The sequence below is a fragment of the Stegostoma tigrinum genome, chromosome 15, assembly GCF_030684315.1.
Source record: "Stegostoma tigrinum isolate sSteTig4 chromosome 15, sSteTig4.hap1, whole genome shotgun sequence".
In the NCBI taxonomy this organism is placed as follows: Eukaryota; Metazoa; Chordata; class Chondrichthyes; order Orectolobiformes; family Stegostomatidae; genus Stegostoma; species Stegostoma tigrinum.
In genome coordinates, this window is record NC_081368.1 from 47,477,404 (window position 1) to 47,495,104 (window position 17,701).

At 39.7% G+C, this 17,701-nt stretch overlaps 1 protein-coding gene across 1 annotated transcript; it reads left to right on the forward strand.

The window, feature by feature from the left end:
• Positions 1-6,618: 6,618 nt before the first annotated feature.
• Positions 6,619-13,513, forward strand: LOC125458991 (glucose-dependent insulinotropic receptor). The gene is made up of 2 exons (XM_048544863.2): positions 6,619-7,459; positions 12,615-13,513. The coding sequence occupies exons 1-2, from the start codon at positions 6,643-6,645 to the stop codon at positions 12,620-12,622; spliced, it is 825 nt and encodes a 274-aa protein (XP_048400820.2). The 5' UTR covers positions 6,619-6,642; the 3' UTR covers positions 12,623-13,513.
• The last annotated feature ends 4,188 nt before the right edge of the window (positions 13,514-17,701 follow it).

A 17,701-nucleotide genomic window follows, 5' to 3' on the forward strand; every position in this document is an offset into this window, starting at 1 on the left:
CCAATTGATCAAGGTCTCTTTGTAATCTTAGATAACCTTCTTCACTGTCCACTATACCACCAACTTTGCTGTTACCCACAAACGTAACCACGCTTTCTATATTCTCAGCTAAATCACTGCAATAGCGCGGGTCACAGGCTTTCAGTCATAAAAACAATCCTCCTCCATCACCCTGTCCACTGCCATTAAGCTAATTTTGTATCCAATTGGCAAACCCACTGTGAATCCCATGTGATCTAACTTTACTAATTAGTCTATTGTGAGGAACATTGTCAAAGGCTTTACTGCAGTCAAAGTAAACAAACTCTGCCCTCGTCAATCATCTTGGTTAGTTTCTCAAAAAGCTCAATCAAGTTTGTGAGACAGGATTGCCCTCACACAAAACCATGCTGACCACACCTAATAATTCTTTGCTTCTCCAAATGCACTTAAATCCTATCCTTCAGATTCACATTCAACAACTTACCCACTGAAATCAGGCTCATAGTTCTATAATTCCTACACTTCTCTTAATATTCCTTCTTAAACAAATGCACAACATTACACACATGTATCAGTAGATGGTACAAATATTTCTGCAAGGGGCCCCACAATTTCCTCCCTAACTTCCCACAAAGTCCTGGGGTACACTAGATCAGGTCCCAGAGATTTATCCACCTTCATATTTTCTAAGACCTCCTGCAGTTCCTCTTCTATGAACTGTTTTCAAAACAGTTGTTCAATGGAAAACAGTTGAAGGTGAAATGAGCTGACAGTCATGTGGCAGGTTGTCAATTCTGTAAAACTTACAGAATGGTGCCAGTTGCTGCTGTTGAGGTAGTAAGGGAAAAGTAAGTGTGCATTTATGCTGAGGAATAGTGCAGCGTACCCTTATGCTGACTACTTATCAGGTGAGGGAAGAAATTATTCAGAGTGTCATTCTCACCCATGTTACTCAGGTAAAATATTGTAATCACTTCCTGCACTAGATCAAGGTTGTGAGTGAAATGTGTAATCTTAGCTTGCAAATCTTCTCTTTACTTTATCACTTTGTCTACCTCTTTAACATTCTCTAGCCACAGAATCCTTTGAAAACTTATCTTCCAGTTGCATATGACTCGCCTCATCTTACCAATGGTGTTAGCAACTTAAGCTATCCAGGTCTCTGCTCTGGAATTCCCACCCTAAGCTTCTTCAACTCTCTATTTCTTCCTATCTATATATCTTTAAAGCTCACCTCTTTAACTAATCTTTAGGCCATTCCTCCTCATAACTCACTAGCTGGTCACACCTTTATTTCTGATTGGTCCTCTATGGAGCTTTTCTAAAGTAAAGACATTTTATAAATGCAAATTGGTGCTGTCTGCAGCTTGAGGTGATGATGTTTTAACGTAGGAGAATGTGAAGATAATTGCAGGTTCGGCTGTTGAAATCCAAACGACATTAAAGAAAGATTCACTCACGATGTGGGCATCACTGGCTGGAGCAGCATTTATTGCCCATCCCTAATTGCTCAGTTAAGACTCAACCACATTGCTGTGGATCTGGAATCACATGTAGGTCAGGCCAGGGAAGGACAACAGCTTCCTTCCCTAAAGAATATCAGTGAACTAGTTAGGTTCTTCCTGAGAGCCAACAATGGATTCATGGTCATCATTAGTCTCTTAATTCCAGATATTTATTCAATTCAAATTCCACCATCTACCATGGTGGGATTTGAACCTGGGTCCTCAGAACATTCCCTGGGTTTCTGGGTTAACAGTATAGCAATAATACCACTACGTTGTCACAGCCCCTTAATTATGTCAAACATAGAAGTTCTTGAAAACGGTGAGAATTCATTTACAAATGTAAACATTCTTCTCTGGTTAGAAATTTGTGATATGCAGTGCCGAGATTATACTTTCAATATTTGCTTTTATATGCCATAGCTTAATGCACAATCCCTGAAATGGCTTGCCTTTGCATGTCAGATCTATTACAAAGGTCTCAGCTTTTTTGGGACTGGTGTAATTGTTTTCCAAAGTTCTCTTCTCTAGCTATTGGCTTCATCCCTCTCCCTGGCAATAGTCTGACACTAAACTAGAGATAACACAGTGTGGAGTTGGAGGAACACAGCAGGCCAGGCAGCATCAGAGGAGCAGAAAAGCTGACGTTTCAGGTCGGGTACCTTCTTCAGAAAAAAAAAGTAGGGTCCCAATGCAAAACGTCAGCTTACCTGTCCCTCTGATGCTGCCTGGCCTGCTGTGTTTCTCCAGCTTCAGACTGTGTTATCTCCAACTCCAGCATCAGCAATTCCTACTATCTCTGACACTAAATTAGTCTGTTTGCAATCTTGGTATCCCATTTAATTCAAGATGACCTTTGAACTCATATTCATACCATTACCACCATGATTGTCTATTTCACCCTCCCGAACATTTCCCAAACTCCCCTGCGTATCAGGCCCAACCATTTCCAGCTGCTTCATCATAAGGCCAGGAGTTGGGATGTTCATTGATGATTGCACAAACCTCAGTACCATTCATGGCTCATCAGATACCAAAGTAGTCCATATCAACATAACAGCAAGACCTGGACCACATTCAAGGTTGCACAGATAAGTGACAAATTACATTTACATCTTGCAGATACCAGGCAGTGGCCTCCTCGAACCAGCTCCCACTGATATTCAGTGGTATCATCATTGTTGAATCCTCATTAACAACAACCTGCATGTTATCACTGACCTGTAACTGAATTGAAACAGCCATATAAGAACAATGGCTACAAAAGCAGATCAGATGCTGGCAATTTTGTGACAAGTAAATAATCTTCTGATTCCGCAAAGTTTGTTCACCACCCACAAGGCTCAAGGCAACAGTGTACTGGCTGGAGTGTGCAGCTTCAGCAATAATCAAAATTGACATCATCCAGGTCAAAGCAGCTGACTTGACTGCCAACCCATCGGTTACTTTAAATATTAAATCCCTCTAACACAGACAAACACTGGCAACGGTATCTACCGACAGCTAGAAAATGCACCACAGCAACTCACCAAGGCTCTGCCAATAGTACCTTTGAAATCCATGACTTCTCCTTGGAAGGGCAAGGGACTTCTAAACTCCTGTTCAGGGCAGAACGCCATCCTGAGTTGGAACTATAACTACCATTTATTCACTACCACTGATTCAGAATTCTGGATCTTCTTTCCTAACAGCACTGTGGGTGTATCTAACCCCAAGCCCTCCCCTCCATCATGGGCTGCAGCAGTTCGAGAAGGCAGCCCACCACCACGTTCTCACGGCCAGTTAAGAATGGACAATAAATGCTGGTGTAGCCAACCCAAATCCTGTTCAAGGATTTCAACAATCCTGTATCAGCTGCTGCCACCTTTACCTCTATACTCATTTAACCCAATCATTCTTCTTTTAAAATGTCTCTGTGGCCTTGCAGTTTCCTCTTTCTATATTCTCCAAGTGATCCACAACCCTCTAAGATACCTGCACTCCTCTATTTCCAGTTTCTTGTGCATCCCTCATTCTAATTGCTCCACTATTGATAGCTTTGACTTCAGATATCTAAGTCCCAGGCTCTGGAATACCCTTCCTATATGAGTCATTCCCTCATATGTTTATCCAACTTTTTTTTAAATGTATCTATACGGTTCACTTCAACCAATCCATGTAGTGGTCAGTTCCATGTTCTCACCATTCTTTGGATATGGAAGTTTCTTCTGAATTCCCCACTGGATTCATTAGAGACTATTTCATATTGCTGTTATCTAGTTTTACTTTTTCTAACAAGAGGAGGCATTAACTCTGCATGGATTTTGTTAAAACCTTTCATGATTTTAAGGGTCTCTATCAGGCCACCTTTTGTTCAAAGTGACCTAATCTATCTGTTCTTTCCTAATAACTGTAACCACCATTTCTGGTAGTATCCTTGTAAATCCTCTCTGCACACTCTCCAATGTTCCTATATCCCTTGTATGATAACTAGAAATAATACACTTAATTGTGATCGAACCAAGGTTTGATTCAGGTTTAACACAAATTCCCTACTTATCAATCCTGTTTCGCTAGTAAAGTTTGGTTCTTTGTTTGTGTTTTTTTTTTCAAGATGGTCTTGCTAACCTCTGGTGCAATTTCTCCTGTGTGGTGTCTTTGCATTCCCATATCCATTTGTTCCCCTACCCCATCAGGACTTGATCCTTGCAAGTAATAAGAGACTTCACTGTTCTTCCCTACTTGTCCTCCTAAAATGTTTTGTAACAAATTTATTAGTGCTGCACTTTATTGACCAACTATTTAGCCTGTTCTGGCCTTAAAGCCTTTGGCCAGCTTTTTTTTCCTGGTTACTATGTACAAAAAGAAATTAAGGTGTGAGGGGAAGAGTGGGAATAGCCCAGTTACCATATATGGCACAAACGTATTAAACCAAATAGCCTTCATCTGCTGCATAACTTCCTATTATTCTGGTGTGGTGAATGACCCTCTACGCCGCATTTTCTTACTCCTGAGCTCCAAAAATGCTAAATACTCTTATCTATGGGTATCTTCTTATGTAGCCCTGGGTGTCCCTATGTCTGGACCAGGAGGTCTGTGTTCAAGCCCCAACTGCTTCAGAGATGTGTCATAAAATGCCTGTACAGTTTGATTTTAAAATACTTATAAAAGGACTGTGGTGGAAGATTATAAAGTACAAGTTAAAAGACAGCCATAGCTCACAACAATGTTAAACCATGCTTGAATGACAAATGGGTCGCCACTGTTTTAACATTCTGCTCTCAAATCTTCTCTCACTTCCTGACTTATCTCATTTTCTCTGTTATTCCTTTCGATACGGGGGGTTCTGCTATAACGCCTCTGCTGGCAATGCAAATTGACTATAACATGGCTGACGAATAGGGGAACGCTATTTCTAAAATGTGAACTTGATTCCATTGATTCCAACTGCTCTCCTTCAACCCATGGATCAGGGTGCAATAGCAGCTTTTAAAGTTTGTTATTTAAGGCACACCTTTAAGAAGCTGATTGCAGCCCTTGAGGGGGATAAGGATAGTGCTCTTCAATTTTGGAAGAGCTTTAACATCAAGAATGCAATTGATATTATGGTAGAAGACGGGGTGACGTCTGTCAGGACTGCCTGCATGCAGGTTGCCAGAAGCTTCTCTCAGATGTTTGTCAAGATTTTAAAACTTTTGATCTGTTGGAGGAGCTCCCAAGAATCAAAGATCATCGTGATGATTTTGCAAAACAAGTTGTATTTGAAGGAGTGGGGAGTGAGGATATTTAAGAACTGTTTGAGACCCACTGTGAAAACCTCTACATGATCTACAACAACTCGTCACTGAGAGGGAAGGGGAAGCTGGAGATGAAGAAGATGAAGTCCAGGATGCAACATCACGAGAGCTTCCCACTTCTGTTTTGTCTTCTATCCAGAGGGAAATTAAGCAGCTATTGCAACTCTTAGAGGACGACAATTGCAATGCAGCTGGGTAGCTGTTCATGGAATAAGATCTTATTTAGCACCCTATGAACAGCTTCTTCCTGAAAGAAAAAAAAACGGCTAAGCAGCAAAACTGGATGTCTTTTTAAGGCCAACCTCCAAGAAACTGTCAGAATATGATGAACCACAGCTATCTAATTCTAGATTAACAATATTTTGCCCTAACGCTGCAACCACAACTGCATCTGAAGGTGATGATGATGATGACAACCCTCAGCGTCTACATTTGCAACAGAGCAACATCAAAACCTCCTCCCCCATCAGGTCATCTTGACATTTTTTCAAGGTAAGGTGTTAAATTTACTTCTATTTCATTATTGGATATGAATTATTCAAAATGGACCTTAATCTTTCACCTACGTTTCTTAATACAATATCATAGTGCTTCATTTCTGTGAGAGACGATTACCTATACCAATAAAGATAATCTTAAATAAACTAACCATGCGGCAATTTTTACTGCCCCTGAAGGATAGCAGAAAGCATATACTGATTTCAACACAAAGCATTGCTTGTGAGCTATAATCAGACACTCTTAATGTTCCCTATCTAGCAAACTGGGCAATAAGCAACAAAAGATAAAATTGAAAATCCCTCAATATTAGACTACATTTGCAATTACATGATGAATGAAGGGGCTTATCTAGCACATATAATGCTTTGTTGGTTAGCAACCTATGACAAGCAGAGGTGGATAATGTCTTATTGCTGCATATCAACAAGACTTTGCTCTTCATTATGACACAAACACGGCTATCAATGAATCAGGAAAGAAAACTAACCTTTAAAAGTTACCTTTGACAGTGCTCTGAGTTTGATTGTAATGCTATACCTACTGCAAACTGGTGCTTATAATTTTAGTATCTTCCTGGTTCTACCTGTATCGATGGTAGACTGCACTTCAGTTTATTTTCCAGAATCTGTTCACTGAACTTCTCAACGATGGATGTCAATCATTTTGGTAGCATTGTGACAGCGCTTTCATTGCTGATCATTATTTCCAATGCTGTCGTGGTGGTGGTGCTGGTCCTAATGATTCTGAAGAACAGATCTGCTAGCTTGTGTTTCGTCTTGAACCTGGCAGTTGCAGACATGCTGTTGGGACTTACCTGCTTTGGAACAGCTGTTATAGTGCTCAGCAGACAGGATTTCACCGCCAGCAGAGAGTTGTGCATGTTACGGATTTCACTTGTAATCTCACCCTCTGCTGCCTCTATATTAACAATGGTGTCAGTTGCATTTGACCGTTTTCTAGCTATAAAACTACCTTTGCAATACTGCCGACTGATGCTGGATAAAATGGTGGTGTTAATCATTGTGTGCCTCTGGACTGTAGCACTTTTAATTGGGTTCCTTCCAGTGATCATTCAGCAGCTACAGCCTGCTGAGTATAATGGGAACTGCACCCTGTTCTCAATCATCAATCCTAAGTATATTATAATTGTATTTTGTTCTTGTTTTCTTCCTGCTTCATTAATTTTCGTCTACTTCTACAGCGTTATCTTCAAAATAGCATATTCCCACACACGTCAAATCCTCGAAAGTGAGCGAATAAGCACAGTCTCCAGCTCTGCTCCACCACCTCGCTGTCACATCCGAGATGTCAAAGCGATCAGGACCATAGGGATACTTGTTGGATGTTTTATGGTTGCATGGACGCCCTTCTTCATTGCAACTACTGTGCAAGTATGTTGCACCAAATGCCAATTATACACAACCATTGAAGACTACCTCTGGCCCCTTAGTCTGTGTAACTCTCTGATGAATCCGCTGATTTATTCCTATTGGCAAAAAGATGTGAGAATGCAGGTTCTTCAGCTCTTCTGTGCTGCAAAAGCTAGGATTTCCCCAACATGCACCTTCACCCGCTGTCAATGGGAAGCGAGTGAGATCCAAAGTCCTGGTGCAGAAAGTGGAACTGAACGTGAACTACCAGTGTCCTGTCCAGCAATTGGTGCTGTCAGTTATTACATAACAAGTACACTAAACGGTAAGTGCAGGTACATTTCAGTTTCAAAAGGTCCAGATTGTTGGGCTGTATTACTCTGTGAAATCTGAGGTCAAGGCAAGTGTCACCAGGGAGAAATTTAAATTGTTTTCAACAACTTGTATTGTTAGAACACCTTTAAGCCAAATAATAATTTAGCACTTCAGATGTGAGAATAATGCATGGAGTAAAGTGTGTTCCAAGCAAACATTACAGAGATTGCAGGAGGGGGCAATAGTTTGGTGAAAGATGTAGATTTTGAGAAGGTTTTTAAAGGAAAGAAGGGAACAATGAAGAGTTTTCCAAAGAAAACAGCCTCAATCATCATGGGTGGGACAAAGGACGGGAGACTTACAAAAGACCAAAGTCAAAGGAATGAAATATCTTTGAGTTAGGAGGTGCATTGTGATGGCCCAGGGTTGGAGAAGATTTCAGAGTTAGGATGGTGTGAGGCTAAGGAGGGATTTTAAAAAAAGGATGATCGTTTTTACATGGCATCTATTAGAATAGGTTGATCAATTTAGAGAGGAATAAACTGATTGACAAGTGGGACTTAATGTGGCAAGCCTGCATTTTATTTCTTAATCATTGTACGATGTCCTAGCTAGAGTGTTTTTGCTCAACATTTTTATGTATGTATTTTGTACAGGTTCCAATTTCTAGTACAAAACGAAGATATGCAAACCTTTATTAAAACAAAGTTTTCCTTTTGTTTTTACTCCCTAACTTTCTTCCCAACCTCTCCTGAAGGTATTGATTCAGATAGGATACAATTCCTTGAGTACCTGAAACCTGGATGAGTTTTCCCAAATGCCCATAATTTACATAGGAATGTAAATAGTGAGGTGAGTAAGGGATTCGACCATGGGAATATGTGAGAGGCAATCATAATCCTGAAAGGGCACAAGCCAGACCATTAGAGGATAAAAAGGGAGAACCTAAATCCAATGTTTAGCTACCACTTGCTGATGGAATTTCCTGTCTGAGTTGCTGAATAGTGATCAAAAACAAGGACTCTCACTAATTTGTTTCCTGTTCAAAGGATGCTGAAGGCAATTCTATGATCTCCTCTGAATTTGGTTGAGATCAACAAATTCATTAGGGCTGTGAGTAAACATTGCTCATTTAGTAATTCTGTAGGTCAGATTTAAATCTGATGATGCATTTTCGACCAGCACAGATCATTGGAAGGTGTTTTCTTTACAATCTTGCCTAGTTGTATTTACACTGATGGCAATGAAGACACTATGGCTGTAAAACTGTGCAGGTGGAAATTTTGTAAACAAAACAGTTCCAACTGTTTAATCCACCTTTCAAATCAGGCAGCCACATAAGTAAAATGAATAATACAAACCATTTCTTAATGTCGTACCGATCAATTAAAATGGCGCTGCTTAAAGGTAAGTTAAAGGATATTTATAGTTTGCATTTTGTTAAGGTTGTATTACCTATTATACCACAAACAAAAACAGAGAATGCTGGAGAAACTCAGCATGTCTGGTAACGTATGGGGAGAAAAAGCAGACTTAACTTTTCAAGACCAATTACCCTTCTTCAGAACCCCAGTTCTGAATAAACTGGGCTCTAAAGTTACTGTGCTTTCTCTTCACGGATTCTGCGTGGCCTGCTGAGTTTCTTCAGCAATTTCTATCTTTGTTTCAGATATCCAGCATCCACAGTTCTTTCTTCTATTTTACCCATTATATGTCTTGGCTATGGAGGCACGCAGACAATTCAGCTGAACTGAAACTGGCCTGGCTGCTTGATGTGGTCAGTATCAACGTAGAAGAACAAGGGAAGAGTTCATGTTTCTTTGCCATATCCAGTTGGTGCGCAAATTGTGTCAACAATAACTATTGGGTATATTACACGAGAAAAGTATCAGCATTTCAGAATTAAAGGGTGCCAAGCTCCCTGATTAGTGCCACATAACAGAGCAGTATTCAGAAGCATATGGACGTACATGGAATAGTGTAGGTTAGATGGGCTTGAGATCGGTATGACAGGTCGGCACAACATCAAGGGCCGAAGGGCCTGTACTGTGCTGTAATGTTCTATGTTCTAAATGGGAAAGGTTCGAACCTTTAGACGAAACACTTGCTCACCAGTCTAATAAAATTATGTTAGGTGTTAACACATGTACAAATTCTGCAGCAGCCTTCTGTTAAAGATGATGTGAGAAGCGGCGGTCAACTCTGTATTATTCATCGCATGGTGTGGTCCAGAAGCCCCTCTCTGGCATGGCTGTCATTATTTCACTTGCTCAGAGGAAGGCAGCAGGCTAAGAATGTGCATGATTCGCTAGCCCCAGTTTTTGCCAATATGTACAGCCTGACAATTGCAACATGGACTACTTTTCTCCACAATACTTGAGCAGTGAGGTACCTTAACAGTTTATGCAATTGTTGCAGTCATTCTTGTTCTTGTACAGGGTTATAAATTTGCATCATGCATTTCCTGAAGGACTGCCCATTTGTCTGACAGAAAGAGAGGAATTCATGAAGATAGTGAAGGAGTGCTGGTTTCCCATGGTTGTCAGGTTTCAGTAGTATAGCATCAGCACCTTGATTGTTGTCCATGGTAAGTGAGTTAATAGTCATTGCCAAACTCCTCAACTGTAGGTTCAATATCCAGCTCTGCCATCATTCACCCATTCTCTGTGTCAGTTGACATGGCCTACTCATGTGTAACATTCATGTTAAGTTAACACTCCACAGTAAAACTGGAGTGTCCTCACTCGGACAGCCTGGGTAAAATGTATGAAGATCTGGGATGTTCAAGATTCAGGTCACCTTTTTAACATGCGCGGCTGAGCTCAAAGAATGAAAAGCATAATGTTTGGCACCAGCTTAGTTGCAGGGGGTGATGAAACAGTTACATATTTAGACAGTGATAATGGGAACTGCATATGCTGGAGAATCCAAGATAACAAAGTGTAGAGCTGGATGAACACAGCAGGTCAAGCAGCATCGCAGGAGCACAAAAGCTGACGTTTTGGGCCTAGACCCTTCATCAGAGAGGATCTTCATCTCTGATGAAGGGTCTAGGCCCGAAACGTCAGCTTTTGTGCTCCTGAGATGCTGCTTGGCCTGCTGTGTTCTACCAGCTTCACACTTTGTTATCCTACATATTTAGACAGTCTACTTTTGCACTTCATTCCAGGTTTTGTGTCAGGGCTTCACTCCCTTCAGTTTCAATGTTCCTGAAGTATTCCCTAACGCAGGATGAAGGATAAGAGCTAAACATATTAAGCCTTTATTCATAATGAGATGTGAAATCATTGGAACATACAAGGTTCTGGGTGAGCTGGTCAGGGTAGATGTTAAGATGTTTCCAAAAATGAGGGAAATCTCAAACTAGGGGACATAGTCACAGAATAAGGGGAACTTATTTAATACTGAGATGGGAAGGAATTTCTTCTCTCAAGGGATCATGAAAATCTGGAATTCTCTATCCCGAGGAGTTGTGGAGGCTAGATCACGAAAAGTATTAAAAGAGGAATCACAGCGTCTTTGCGAAAAGTGTATAGGTTGCAAGATTTTTGAAATATAAAGAAGTTGATGATCATGTTGAGTTGGCATGGAAGACAAATTGAAGCCTGTGGCAGATTAGCCATGATCTTGCAGAATAGTGGGACAGACTTGACAGGCCAAATAGCCTACCCCTGTTCCTATCTCTCATATCCTTATATTCAGTGGAGCTATTCACACATAGCTGACTAACACACAAAAGCAGAAATCATGCTAGCTCTCATTTCCCACACAGCCGCCACATCACATCAACATGTTGGACACACAAGGTGAGGCTAATTGTAATGGAATAAATGCGTTTAGAATATCTGGTTATAAAAGATCAGGTCAGGGCTCACAAATTGACCAGAATGAAAAACTACCTAAAAAAAGGAAAAATCTTAATTACATCTTTGAGAAATTTCAATGAATTGTATCTACTTATTTAAAATGCAACAGAACTTGATAATGTGAGTTTTTGTTATTTTGAATCTCTGGATGGTGCTGCAGGCTAAAGCACCATTACAGATTGGAGCATATTTCAGAGTGTAATAAACAATAAGCAAAAGACAATCAGATTCTGTTGTCTGATTACATCTCCATGAAGTGCCTTGGCAATGTTTCCTGTTAAAGGCATTACAAAAATACAGCTGGTTATTATTGTTGATGTTGGATTTATGATCAGAGAACATGAATGCTGAGCTATTGGATTATGGTTGACAGCATATTTTAGAGTAATCTTGTTGTCATTATGCCAACTTTCCAGGTTGAGTTTTCTCTTTCTGAGCTCTGGAGTACGGACGTGAATTGAAATTGGTGTAATGTCTCCTTTCCTTGTTTGACAGTGAAATTTAATCTTCTTGAAGCTGCAAGATAGATGAATGGGCACAATGATCAGATAAACTAGATTTCTAGATTTAATCTGGATTTAATCTTAGTGTGACCACAGCCAGGAATTTAATAAAGTTATTCAGTGGAGCAAAGCAGTTGTACGCATAGTTTCTTTTAAGCTTATTGAGTTATTATTGAGATTTATAGCAGGAGGTCTGTAAAAATTTAGCAATACAGTTGTTTTGTAACAACAAAGCAAACAAATCAGACATTTGTCTTACAGCTAGGTTTACAAATGAACTGTTAAGAAGGTAAACATTAATTCTGGTTATCTTTAACTATGATATTCAAAGAAATTAATTGGTTTATCATTCATTGTCTTAACCATTCATAGTTCTGAAAGCTCTTACCTGTGTTTTCAAACAAGATGTTGGAAAATTAAGATAGTTTTCTGTTTAATCATCTGCAGCTATAAATGTTAATCATATTGGCTCCAAATTCATCCAAAAGTCAAATTCAACAGTATCCCATGTTAAATTCAGAGCTGATTGTTAATGCTTACTAAAGTTACATATTATAATTTAGCTTTCATGACTGAATTCATAACTATGGTTTGGGTTCCACAGTTGTATTTATACAAATCCCAATTACACATTTTTACCAGAAGTAACAAATCACCTGGCTCAGTTCACATTGTAGAAATTGCAGTTACAAGCCTCAAATCTAATTCAATACCCTGTCCATCACACCAATGCCATAATTTATAAAAGTTCTATTTTTTCTGCATGACATCTGAAATTATTATCCTTTGTCTTTAGATACATGAGGAAGATACCTGATCTGGTTCAGTAACTTTGACAAAGTGAGCGATGTGGACTCAGCAACAGATATCTGTGATGTAAGGAGAGTAATGTATCTCAGAAACTTTTCATCTCCTTCAGGATAATATTGAAAATTATGCAGTGCTCCGTAAGAAGTCATCTCTCATTTCAAGTCACCAACACCAAAGATTCTCATATGGCAATTGTATATCTATAATATTCTACATCAGAATTATCTTCCACTTACACAAATCAACTCAAAGGAGACAGAAACAAACATATTTTAAAATAACCAGGTGACTACTCAAATTGATTCATGACTTTCTTTATCCTCAGTACTTTTGGAAGAAGTTGAATAGGTCAAACAGTTAACATCCTGGAGCCCAGACTGTCACTTTAAATTATAACTCATTAGTTTCAATCAGATTTTTATGTCAGTAACATTATTACTGTCACTTTGATGGCTGGCATGGTGGAGAACAATGGAAGTTCTTTTATTTATGGAAATTGCTGAAAGATTTCTGCACGTCTCTGTTCCTTTCTGACATGAATGAATCGCTCCTACTCTATTGGGCAGGGATGGATCGGAGAAACATCAAGACATTCTGTTCCTCGCATGACTTCACAGTTTTAAGTTTGTATGGAATAAAATCTGTCAAGTTTGTAAGAACAGGAAGTGCTGGAGAAACTTAGCAGGTCTGGCAGCATCTGTGGAGTCAGGAAGTCCTTTAGGAAAGGATGCCTACTATCATTACCTGCTCTTGCCTACACGTAACTCCAGACTGACAGCAAAGTGGTACATTTTTAACTGCTGTCTGGGTAGTTCGGGAGTACAATAAATGCTGGCTTTGCCAGTCCTGACCACATCCCGTGAACTAAGTATAAAAGAGTCTCAAGCCTGATATGGAAGTTCTGTGAAAAGGTCACTGGACCTGAAACATTAACTGTGATTTCTCTCCACAGATTCTGCCAGAACTGCTGACCTTTTCCAGCAATTTCTGTTTTTGTTTCAAGTCTGATATGACTCTTTTACAGAATTAAAACAGGCTGGATAGCAGTGATTTTCATGCTGCTGACAGAGGGAGAGAAGATGTAATTGGAACAGATGGTGAGGGTGCCCCAAGCAAAAGACAAAGACAGTGCTAATCATGGTAAAGGAGAAATAGAGGTGTAAAACCAAAACAAATTAAGGTGCAAAAAGGTGAAAACGGGTCTGCTCCACAGCAAAGTCAACAAGAAGCAAACAAGACATGGCTGGAGGAGCATGGGAGATAAAAGAAAATTAGCAGATAGAAGTCATGCACTGAAATTGCTTGGCCTGCTATGTTCATCCAGCTCCACACTTTGCTATCTCATTGTGCAAACTGACATTGAGTGTTCAAGGATGTAAATTGCCTCAGCAGAAAATGAAGCGCTGCTTTTCCAGCTTGTGTTGAGCTTCATTGAAGCGCTGTAGCTGGCCCAGAGTGGATGTATTAGTATAGGAGCAAGATGGTCTATTGGATTGGCAAGTAACTGGAAGGCCCGGATCATTCTTACACACAGGACAGAGATATTTTACAGAGCAGTCACCAGTCTGTATTTCGTCTTGCTAATATAAAGGAGACTGCATTGTGAGCAGTGAATACGATAGACTAAATTGAAAGTACTAGTAAAACATTGCTTCACCTGGAAGGTGTATCTGGGGTCTTGGACAGTGAGGAGGGAGGGAGTGAATAGGCAAGAGTTGAACCTTGTGTGATTGCATGGGAATGTGCCATGAGGAAGTGAGGAAATGTTGGGAGTAATGAGGAATGGAACAGGGTGTCACAGAGGGAGGACAGAGGAACTAGGAAAACAGATTGAAATCCTTGCAAGAAGCAGGATGTGAGGAAGTGTACTCAAAGTGCAATGGGAGTTGGTGGTATTGTACTGGATATTAGATTGACAGGCTATCTCCAGAAATCGAATTGGCGAAGTCAAGGAAAGAAAGGAAGTGTCAGCTGTGGATCAGATGAAGGTGAGGGGAGGATGGAAATTAGAAGCAACGCTGATAAATTCTTATCTCCCTCTGTCAGAATTCAAACATTTCTTTCTCCATAGTTTCTTTGTCCATAGATGCTGCCAGGCATACTGAGTGCCTCCAGTACTTTCTGTTTTTATTTCAGATTTCCCGCATCTGCTGTGTTTACTTTTACCCACTGAAGTAAATATCCAGTTGTGTGTGTTGTTGAGATGCATTACGGTCTGTGTTTCAGAGTATATTGAGAGATAACTTGTTCAAATATCACAATAAAATAATTCTATTTTTATTCCGTTTTATCCAACACAAACTAAACCTAACAATAAGATGTGATCAAGGTCATTTCTGGACTGTTGAAGCAACTGTAAACAATCTTCTCCAATGCTTCATGTAACCTATTTAAGGGGAGTCTTTCTTTTAGCTGCGTGAATACAGGGGGCAACATTTCCCAACTTCTGAAATTTGCATTTTTGTTTTTCCCAGTAACTGCAGGTCCTAATAAGATTTAAACAAGTCAACTAAAATGGATATTTCAAATGACAGGATTGCATTAGATTTGTTACGTTTGCTTTAATTGTCATTAATATTTTGCTTCATGGCCTCTGCCTGTCGCTATAACCCTTGCTTCAATTTATAAACTTTCCCAGAACATTTGAAATCAGCTTCTTTCTCCAACTATTAAGTCCTGGCTAGTGAAAGCAAAATTCTTGTTCCTCAGTCTTTCGACACAGGGACCATAATTCATGCCATGCTGCATCTGTTCAGATGGAGGGGATAAAACACAAATTCATCTACCCATGTTGCCTGAATGAATTTAGTGACAGTTCCTAATTCATCTACCCATGTTGCCTGAATGAATTTAGTGACAGTTCCTACACCTTAGGTACTAAACCTTTAATTCCCCATAGCGCAGAAGATGGGAGTTGCATTTAAGCAGATGGAAAGATTTCATTGTCCCACCTTGAGTTTGGACACCTTCAAAAACCACTCTCACAAGGAAGTTGGGGTAGGTGCTGAGAAAGGTCAAATACTGAAGAGTGGAATTTAACAACTTCACGTGGGTAGTCCGTGTCACTAAATGTATCTTCTTTGGACATCTCGCACCCAACACAAGGTCAGCTTCTCATAAGTTTAAATGCATCACACCTCCAGCATACTCACAGTAGCAACTAGTGTCGCTCAAGTCTCATCTTGACATGAAAACACTGAGGAAATGAGCAAAATTGGACAATACAGCCCATTGGTCCACTCCCCAGTGTTTGGATTTTTGTTCTTTCAGAGAATCATAAGAAATAGTGAGAGAATAAGATAGTGGAATTGAGGCTAACAATCAGCCATGTTTGTATTCATCTTGGCCTTAATATACTCACCAATTGAGCATTCACATCAGCCTTAGTGTAGATAATCCCAAAGTTTCACAACTCATTGAGTGAAGATATTTCTCATTAACTCTGTCCTTTCATACACTTTCATCAACTTTTTGCAACATTGTATGGTTATTCCTTAACAATCTTTAACATTCTAGTAAACTACAGATTGATCTTTCTCACCATGTCTGTGATTTTATCATAATGCATCTTCATTAAAAATTTTGCATAGTTTCTTCAAACATTTCCTGCTGCTTATTTATCACCACAGGATTTGGTCTATTCAGCTAATCAACCTTAAAAAACTCGCTTGTCGTATCTTAAAGTTTAAGTCTCTTCTTTTGGACTCAGAATGTCATTCTCTTTAACAGGACTCCCTAAAGATCTTTCACTATAAGAACTTTCACTAATTACCCCGCCTTAATGTACATCATCAATGTAGCATAAAGTTTTATCCCTAATTGGTTCCACAATTTATTGTTGTGGGAAGCTGTCATGAACATTTTCTCCAAAATTATTTTCCATGCTATCTTCGTCAGTTTAATTTGTCCAATGTTGATTACCTTGCAACCGTGATTCAGCAATGACGAATATATCAAACACATTTATCTTTATTTGTTGCATTAGTTTGTTCTTTCAGATAAATTGTTTTAATTTCTTTTACTGCTATTATTTACTTAGACCTTATTAACTGATGCAGTATTATCATTAAACTGTGTCTCCCCACTTCGACTGCTTTGAGTACATTCACTAATTTTGTCTTCAGACTCTTTTCTGATCCTCTGCCCCTCTTTTAAAGCTCTATCCACCCCCTTTTGGGTAATACCTGTGCCAGTGTCTCAACAGTTGTAACATTGTCTTCTCACAGCACTCTTTGAGTCACATGTTTAATTCTCTCCTCTAACCCAATACTGATGTTTGAGGCTCAGGTAATCCAGAGAATATTGTCTTTGAGGTTCTGCATATTAATTTATAATGCAGTTCAACAAACTCCCTGTGCAGAATCCTGATTCTTAACGCTACAAATGCAGTCTGTCACTGTGTGGGTCATGTCAAATAAATCCTCTGTCTCTCACTCCAAGGGTTGAGTTTTATACCAGGAGTGAAGTTGCAACACCGGAAGCACCCGCACTCCATCCCAACAGCCACAATCGCTCACTGGGGACAAAGTGTAGGTGTCAGCTTGCCTGTGTTTGGCTGGCTCAGGGTTCGCAATAAGTTTGTTCATCTTTTGCTCAAGAAAACCTTGATATTCGCTTCTTTACTGCTCCAATAAAATTTAATCTGAGAAAGATATAGCCTTGTGCTAAGTAGATTTTAAACCTTTGTCGTGCTCAATCAAAAAATTTGAAGAGAGGAGAGACAGTTTACCCCTTCTCACATAGTCATAAACAACCCTTTAACAGCCAGTGGAATTCTCACTAATGGCCTTTAGGGAAGGAACTGCCATCTTTAGCTGGTCTGGCCTACATGTGAGTCCAGACCCACAGCAATATGGTTGACTCTTAACTGGCCTTAGGGCAATTAGGATGGGTATTAAATGCTGCCTAGTTAGAGATGCCTTCATCCCAAGTATTAATTAAAAAGGTGTCTGTTGTAGAATTCAGCAGCGTTTTTGAAAGGAGCATAGATCTGGTCAGCTCCCAGAACACTAGGCGCTGCTGCTGGAAAAACAGATCTTCATCAGTAGAAGAACTGTAACAGCTAGCATACCA

Bases quoted from the DNA above. Each gene is read 5' to 3' on its own strand.
- LOC125458991 (XM_048544863.2), top strand. From the start codon at position 6,643: ATGTTACGGATTTCACTTGTAATCTCACCCTCTGCTGCCTCTATATTA.